Genomic DNA, 9,362 nt, shown 5'->3' on the forward strand with positions numbered 1-9,362 from the left:
GAACACAAGTTGTTGGGGTCATACTGCCCCCTAGCGCTCATCTTAAATAACAAAGTTATTCGTTCAGTCATTCATATTGCTTCAGCTAAGTCCCTTATTTTTCAGAGGTCACCACTGCGTAATGAACCGCCAACTATTCCAGCATATGTTTTACGCAGCAGAACCCACACATCGCGAGAACATGCAAACTCCACACAGAACTGCCAACTGACCCAGCCGAGTCTCGAATCGGCGACCTTCTTGCTGTGACACGATCGTGCTACCCTCTGTGTCACCGTGAAGCCACTTAGATTATTATTAAGAAGCATCTCTTGTAAATTGTTTTGTAAACTTTATATTTAATAAACATTTTAGATATTATTTATATACAGAACTGTGCAAAAGACCTAGCCCCCCAGTTACATTTGTTGTTAAATGAGGGTATATGGACATTACATTGGGTGTCAATAGCCTAGTGGTTAAGCGCGTCGAAATATAGCTCCATGGTGCTCACGGCGACCCAATTTCGATTCCCAGCTCTTGGTCCTTTGCCGACCCTTTCCCTCCCTCTGCACCCAATACTGTCCTGTTTGTAACCTCGGTAACACTTTATTTTGATGGTCCACTTGACTCCTTCAACACACATTTAACTGACTAGGAAGCTTTGCAAGCACATGTCAACTTGCACTAACCCCAACCTAACAGTCTACTTATAATCTAATGAGAATTAGTTGGTATGTAGATGTAATGTAACTTAAATTTAACTAACGGACCATAAATATAAAGTGTGACCGTAACCTCCACTGTCCTATCTCACTTAAAAGTGAAAAAAAACAAACTAAAAAATAGTTATTAAAAAACAGTCTTAATTAAAATTACAATATATATTAGTTCTCATTCTCGATAATAAAATACAAACCGAAAGTACAGGGTCTAGTTGGATTTTTTTGGGTCTAATTGTTTGATATGAAAGAAAGAGTTTGAGAAAGATGGATGAATGGAAAACACTGGAGTTTCCGTCTTGGTTTGATCTGCATTTCTGAGCTGTTGTATTCAGTATTGCCTGAATTGATGGCATTGTGAATGCTGAAAAATACAGACAAGCTTTAATTCGTCATGTAATTCCTACTAGAAAGCAGCTCATTTGTAAAAGTTTTGTTTTTCAGCAGGACAATGATCCCAAACACACTGCTAATGTAATGGGATCATATTTGACTGATAAAACTAAGACAATCATAATATGGCCTGCACAGAGTCCAGACCTGAACATTATTCAGTATGTATAGGCAGTGTATTATAGGCTGTATATGAGATTCACCTGGAGAGAAAAAGAAAGATAGAAGATACTAAATCTAAGGGAGAACTCTTAAAAATGCTGAAAGACGCTTGATAATAAATCAGCTCATTATTTCAGAAAAGTTTTGCACAGTACTGTATGTGTGTGTATATGTAAATGTAACACGTTTAAAATAAAGCTCCCTCAGCTAATCTTATGCATCACCGTATTTATTCGTCTTTGTTAATGTTAGTTAGTTATTGAAGTTAAATATTGTTAGTTTGTGTTAACTCACAGTGCATTAACTCATGTTAACAAACGCAACATTGAATTTTAATAAAGCATTAGTCATTGTTGAACTGATCAATAAATTATGTATGATTGTTCATACTTAGTTGATGTTAGTAAATACATTAAATGTTGTCACCTGTTGCAGTTGCCTCTTTTGAACGGATGAGGGCACTATTTTGTTTTGTAGTTTAACTTCATTTCCTATTATCCTTTGCACTTCTGATTGTATTAGGTTAAAGCTGTTTCTTGTTTGTTAATTTAGCCCTGTCTTGTATACCCTTTTGTCCTGTGTTTTAGTTGCCTTAGGATTTTGTTTGTCCCTCATGTCTGGTGTGTTTGTTTGGTGATCTAGTTTTGTATTTGCTTATTCTTGGATTCTTGTTTGTTTTTGTTAGCACTTATACCCAGTTTAGTATTTGCTGAATTTTGGGTTCTTGATTGTTTTTGTCAGCATTCCCACCCTGCTTATTTTTTGGGGTTTTTTGTCAGTTCTTCCGCTGGATTCATTTCTAGATTTTTGTATCCTGCTTGAAGTTTCCGTGCAAGATTGGGAGACTCCTTTGTTTTTGTAAAAATAAATTGCTGCTCATGGATTTTTGTGTTTTGCGATTCTCCATCTCGTGACAAAATATCATTAACTAATGGATTTTTAATCTGAAGTGTTACCGATTTGTTTGTTTTTGTCTCCATCACCAGCGATCTACTACCTGAGATCGCTGGTAAACACTCTTACATTCACATGAACTACAAATCCGCCTTGTTATGGACTACAACACCCAGTCATACAACACACACACACAACCGGTTCCAGATCATGACTGATTACACACTGTTTTTAGTGACACTGAAACTTTCCTTTGTCTTGTTCTTCCCTGTTTTTGATCCTCGCCTTGTTTATTTGTTTTATCCTGATTGCTGCCTGCCTTGTGACCATCTGCCTGTTATTTTGACTACGATTCTTGGCTGCCCGTTTACATCTGTTTGCCCCTGTGTTGACCATTGCTTGCCTGACCATTCTAATGAACCTGCATGTGGATGCTCACCTCTGTTGTCAGTGTCACATCCCTGGTTACAGAATTGTTGATGTACAATTTGGTTGGTAGCAGTATACTGATTTGGTTAAATGTTTATTGATGTTATAAATGTTTATTGTAAACTGTTAGTCACTATTCAGCAATAGCCTAATTAATAAAATAAATTCATCAAATAGATAATAATACAGCCTCTTGCTGGAAATTAATTCCAGAAGATGACTGTTGCTTCTTTATGATGGCACTGCTTACCTATCGAAAATCTGTCAGCAAGACCAGAATGCTAAAAAAAAAAAACGATGATTGACACACGACTTAACACACAATATTTCTCTAGAGTTTTTTCTTTCCAACACTTCAAGAAGCCAATTTTCAGGCTTAAACACGGGTCACCCTGCACATCAGACTGACAGAAAGACACCAATGACCTTTAACGCGTGTCAGAAAACTCTCGAACGGAACTCATTTCCCATCCTCAAATGAGCTGAAGATCTGAATACCCTGATTAGAGCGCTCTAAAATGAGACCGACTCATCTCTGCGCTCTTGCAGTAAGTGAGAAATGTCCTTCCTGCGGGCGCTAATGAGTTGCAGAGCTGAGGAAACCAACAGCATTTGTTGTTTGCGCTCAGCGGACGGAGCCTCTTGTGAGCGTGAGTGCTAATGGCTAGTGACAGAGGAGAGCCAGATCTCAAAACCCAACTGTTGGCTTTTCACATAATGTGTGCTTTCAGCATCCGGCAGCCCAGCTGAGCCTTTCTGGCCTGAAACTTCGTTATTATGCATAGCTTCCTCTTTTTCCGTTGTCCGCCTCATCCTTTCTATCTCTGCCTCTGGACTTTTTTTTTCTTTTTCAGCAGAGCACACTGTACACACACACACACAAAAAACCTATAAACGCTATAATAACTACACACTATGAATCATTTTTAAAGCATTAGGAGATCGTTAGTTCATTATTTGATAAGCATTAACTCTTAAATTATTAGATGTTAGTAAGCAGTTTATAAATACAGCTACACATGCTCTATTCTTGACTTAAAGGTGCATGTATAGTGTATGTGTATCGTGCTTTCATACTTTAATGATTCATTTTCATTACTTAATTAAGTTTTACATTATTTAGAAGCAGTGATTTAATAATAGTTAGGATCATTCACAATGGATTACATTTATTTATATCCTCAACATTCTACACACAATGCCCCATAATGACAATGTGAACAAAGAGTTTTGGAAATTGGTGCAAATTTATTACAAATAAAAAACCTGAAAAATCACGTTGACTTGAGATTTTCTCCAGATGTTGGTAACAACCAAGGAAATCCGTATATGCAAAGAAAACTAATCTAATTAGCTTACAAAGTAAGTTCTGTGTAATGAAATGACGCAGGAAAAAAAGTATTGAACACATGAAGAAAGGGAGGTGTATTCTGGCAGTGAAAGCCCAGTCAGCAGATGAAATCTCCCAGTAGTTTTTCAAATTAATATCAGCTGTAAATTAACATCAGCTGCTTCAGTCCAACATCTACATTAGCCTCTCAAACTCCGCCGACCCGGTACGGGGTCTGTGACGTCATCGACTCTCGCTTTAAGATTTAAAGGGCTAGCATTGCACCAGAATATAAATTCGTTTGAAAGTGTAGAATCTATATTTTATGCACATATGCATCACTTTTGTTTTTATTCTACTGTACAAAAGTTATTTACACTTAAATACACAGTATTTTGTGTATTTAAGCTGGGTATTGAACATTGGTTCATTTTCATATTTTTCATATGGTTCATATATGACACATGTACAAGTTATAGCTCAGATAAAAGCTCTTGCCGGTGCTCATACGGTTCTAGCATTCTTTTTACTGAATTATATTCACATATCAAACAGTTGTCGAATGAATTGCTGTGTTTCCATGGCGCAGAAGTGAAAACAATACATTTATGATCAATAAGCAGCCCCAGATTGCACAGACAGCTGTCATCTCTTACCTTATGCTGTGTGCTTCAGGGTCATTCTCCTCTGTTTTTGAGGTGATGTGCATAAGTAATCCTTTTATATGTCTGATGTGGTCCAAACACAGTGAATTATGTTTGATTAAACAAAAGAATAGTGAAATATGAACACAATGATCGCTCCCTGTGGCTTGTACAGCACCTCTCATCAGTTGGAGCACAATAACTTTTGCATAGATTATGGTGGAGACATTTTTCTTTTTTTGCTATGATTACAGACATGTGCAGGAACAACCAAAATTAATTACAGCACGCTAGACCACACAGAACATAAAAGGTACACTTTCACATTTGAGTTTATAAAAAAAAAAAAATGACAAAAAGCGCCTCTTTTTTAGGTGTTTATTATAACACAGACCACATATACAGTTATTTTAAACACTTTCAATAGTGTCTTATGAAAATTCAAAGAGTTTTCTTTAAAATGATGCCAAATATTTGCATTTACACCTCTGCATGTGGATTTAGGTAGGCAAAATCCAGGCGGAAATCCCAAAATAGCACTTGGGTTCAAGAGGTTAGCAGGAGGATGAAGATGAAAGCATTTGAGCAAGACAATGATCCAAAACATAGCCAAACTCAAATGCTCTCAAACTCTTATGTTTAAAACTATGTTAAAAAAAAATCTTTCTGTGAAACAAAAATCAGGGGAACAAATATACAGGGGGACTAATAATTCAAGTCTGTACATGTACTTATCTATCTGTCTAGCTTGTTTGAGTTATTAATACAGAGATCCTGTCTTGCAGCCTCTTCTGGATGCTTTGGCGGATCTCCCTGAATGGTATGGAGTCAAAAGCATGCAGGCCAACTGGATCGGCGACTGTTCGGGCTGCTTTTTCAACCACACACTGAAGGTACTGAATGCTTCATGCCAGACAGGATTTCAGGCCTGTATTTAAAGCAACAGCTCTCCCGATAATGAAAATAATTAATTAAATGACGAAAATAACCCCATGATTTATTCATCCTCAAGTGCTTTGAAATGTGCAATTTTTAATTTGATGTTGAGTAATGAATAATACAATCCAAATGTAAAAAAAAATCGTATTGCTCAAATTTTGAAAATATGAAATTCACCCAAATGTTGTTTTTGCTCTCCATCTCAGCATACCCCGCGTTTTGCCCTTCAATGTTAGATAGTAGTTAGTTAGATATGTAGTGCATTGAGTTATGGAGAGTATACATACATACGCGTGCTCATTCACTCGGGAGTCGGGAGCGATATTGTTAGACCGCCCGCTCCCATTCAAAATAAACCAGCTACCGACCGCTAGAGATGCGCGGATGGGCTATTATTTCATCCGCAACCGCATCACAAAACTCATCATCCGTCCACCATCCATCTGCACTAACATTTTTGACCAAATTTTAAAACCGCACCCGCCCGTCATCTGCTGACTGAGCTCTTTATTTGAATGGCTTATTCCTTTTTATTATTAAATGAATGTTTCTTTATTGATTATTAGAAAAAAGAGAATGACTTTAATGACATGCAGTTAATCCAAACGTGCAAGTCAAATCCAGCATTAATTGACGCTTTGAAGTGACGCTAAACTAGAGGACGTGTCTTTTCACTTGATTCGATTCCTCGGTCGGTCCTTGAGTTTCCCTTGCGTCCTTCCCTCGCATCCTATAGGGGTGGAAAGACGAGGAAAGAAAGCAAGGAAAGGAAACGAGGATACACAAATAAGAAATGAGAAGCACCCCTATAAAGCTCTCAGAATATCAGCAGTGAACTCCGTCTCCAATTGGCGCACAGGGACAAAAATAAATAAATAGCCTAAATTTTTTTATTATTATTGTAGCCTAGAAAACGCATTTTGACACATCATTTCAACATTCAGACGAGAGCGTCTGGCCTCTAATGCGCCCTGCTGCGCTGAAGGAGCGCTCGCTCGCAGCACTTGTTGCTGGAATGCTTAGAATTCTCTTGGCAAGGTGCTGTAGACGTGGGAATGACTGCCTTGTTTCTCCCAATAGGAAAGTAGATTTTCCTCTGCTGATCCGTCTATACGGAAGTTTGTAGATGAAGACTTCTGTACTTCATCCAGAATTAGTGTATCCGATTCCTCTTTTCATTCTGTGAAGTCAGTCCTAGGCTTTTTCGTTGGTGTGCCAGCTATGTGTACAAAAACAGTACAACCGCCCGCCACCCGCCCGAATTTAATTAAAATATTATTTTTCGTCACGTCATCCACCCGATCCGCGGTTTATCTGCGGATTCCGCGGCTGTAACCGCCATCCGCGCATCTCTACCGACCGCTCCCGCACTTTATTCAGAAAATTATTCCTGCGCCGCAAGAAATCTGGTCGTGTTCCGTGGTACAGCTTTGGGAATGCAGACCTCTACCCCATACTCCCAGTTTTATATTGTATAGTTTTTTAAAAGTGTATTTACAAGTGAACGACTACTAAAAATTTTAAATAATATTTAAACCAAAATGTGAAAATATGGACAAATGGCTCGTTTCCACTGACTGGCACAGTGCGGTACGGTTGGGGTCGTTATGGGTCACCTTTATCAGGCTTGTGTTTCCAAAACAAAGGGCACCCTTTTGGTGGGCGTGGTGTACAACATAAAGTTTAAGTAGACGTGATGCTCGCTCGAATAAATGTCTACAGTAAAGCTGTACGGGTCGTTTACATATCATATGAGAAGCACTTCTCACAGAACAGATGCTTTATACACATTAACACTTGTTTATAAATGTTTATTACTAACTTTTCTATGAACATGATTTGTTTATAACTGCAGATCAATTACAGTGCGAAATAGCCTACTGTAACATCTGTATTATATAAAATAAATATATAAATGCAACATATATGAACACATACAGCCCCTTACAGTCTCTGATATATTATTAATTACAGAAACACTACACACAGCAGACATTTAGTCCTTATTTGAGTTCAAAAACACGCGCAATATAGCCCACAGTCTCTCATCTGTGTGTGTAATCTTCAGCAGCACATGTAAGCTCTGTTAGAGAGTCATTTTGTCATTCCCAGTTCATAATAGTCCAAAAGGCGAAGATAAACATGGCAGTTTGTTCATGATTCAGGTTGCTAAAACACTTTTGCTCCATGTGTTTTCCTTTTCTTTCTGAATGGATCAGATGACGGAGACACTTCAATAATCACGCGCATGTTATTATTATCAGCTCAAGAAGTTCGTTATATCAAATACAGACGCGATCGCGAGCTCCCGGAAGAAAGCGAATACCCCTCACACTTTTAGACGGGCTCGTAAAGCAACAACAGGACACGGCAGATTTTGTTCTTCTTAGCTTTGTGTCTGTTCATCAAGATGACGACACGGTTTGTTTGAGCTCGGGTCAACCATGGCTCGTTATTTTATGCATATAGTATATCTATGTAATCTTTCGGCTGTGTATTAGAACATGTATTAGATCCTTTGTTTACATTCTGTCTAGCTCCACGAGCTCGTGACATATCTCTGTAACCAATCAGCGTTCGGCTGTGCGTGTAGCTTCACCTTTTGGTACCCTTTCTCGTTTTTGGTACCCTTTTGAAACGGGCCATTATATGATTCCTGTCTCAAGGCCTTATTAGTGTAGTATTTTGAGCTGAAACACTCGAGGGACATCAGAGACTTATTTTACATCTTGTAAAAAGGAGCATAATAGGTCCCCTCCCAATGCTAATTGTCAGAGTGCTTTCAATAATGCTACTTTCATCAGAGTTTGGCTGTGTGCCAACTCCTGCTTTCTGTCTGATGTGGAAGTTGGTGTTTCTTCGCTCTAGTCTGCTTACCGTGTTTATTTCGTCTTGGCTTGTGTTCATCAGGTGGACGGTCGTGACACAGGCGAGGTGTTGTCTGCGTACTCTTCTTCTCCAGAAACTGTGTTCGGAGCCGCTTATGTCTCAATCCTGCCCTCTCACCGACTGCTGCATGGATCCAGTGCCCTCAAAAGTGCTCTGCTTCGAGCCCTGAGACCCGGCAGAGGTGAACAAAACACAGACACACACTGAAAAAAGCAGTCATTGCTGTGTGTATGGTGTTTAAATGTCTTGTGAAGTGCTTTGAAATGTGCACTTTGATTAGGTGTTTGACGTAATCTCAACTGAAACATGAAGAGAGGGCGGGGCATTGTGTAGCCCCTCCCCCTTTTAAAGAAACAGCCAATATCATTTAGTTTTTCCTTACAGCTCTGCCAGTGAGAGTGGTTGAGATCAAAATTGAAATATGGCAATGTCAGTGTTTTCCACTGCCGTGCAGCCCTAACTTGTAGCTGTGTGTTCCTGATAGCTCAGTTGTCAGAGCAGTGTGGCTCTGATTGATTGACCTTTGACCCATGTGTGCAGACAGTCTGACCGAGGTCACTGCGCTTAACCTGCTGACCGGCCGAGAGCTGCCCGTGGTCATTTCTGCCAAGAGCCAGTTCAGCGGACATCTGGACACAGTCATAGGTGAGAGGATGATCATGCTTTAAAAGGGGTAGTTCACACAGAAATATGAACTAACCACTCTTTACTCGTTTCAAACCTTCCTTCTGTTCAGCACAAAAGAAGATATTTTGAAGAATGTTAAAAACCTGTAACCATTGACTTCCATTGTTTCTGATTTTCCTACTATGGAAGTCAATGGTTACAGGTTTTTAACTTTTTATCTATCTATCTATCTATCTATCTATCTATCTATCTATCTATCTATCTATCTATCTATCTATCTATCTATCTATCTATCTATCTATCTATCTATCTATCTATCCATCCATCCATCCATCCATCCATCCATCCATCCAT

The 9,362-nt window shown here is 38.9% G+C and overlaps 1 protein-coding gene across 2 annotated transcripts in view; it reads left to right on the forward strand.

Annotated features, from left to right (window-relative positions):
• lars2 (leucyl-tRNA synthetase 2, mitochondrial) overlaps nucleotides 1-9,362 on the forward strand; it is a 97,807-nt gene that overhangs the window by 40,881 nt on the left and 47,564 nt on the right. For both annotated transcript variants that reach the window (XR_012391289.1, NM_001105701.1), the window contains 3 exon segments: nucleotides 5,339-5,446; nucleotides 8,403-8,562; nucleotides 8,922-9,026. Coding sequence is in view for 1 of the 2 variants with exons in the window: in NM_001105701.1 (NP_001099171.1) it covers nucleotides 5,339-5,446; nucleotides 8,403-8,562; nucleotides 8,922-9,026 (373 nt within the window). In the remaining variant the exon portion in view is untranslated.

The sequence above is a fragment of the Danio rerio genome, chromosome 16 (assembly GCF_049306965.1).
Source record: "Danio rerio strain Tuebingen ecotype United States chromosome 16, GRCz12tu, whole genome shotgun sequence".
NCBI lineage: Eukaryota > Metazoa > Chordata > Actinopteri > Cypriniformes > Danionidae > Danio > Danio rerio.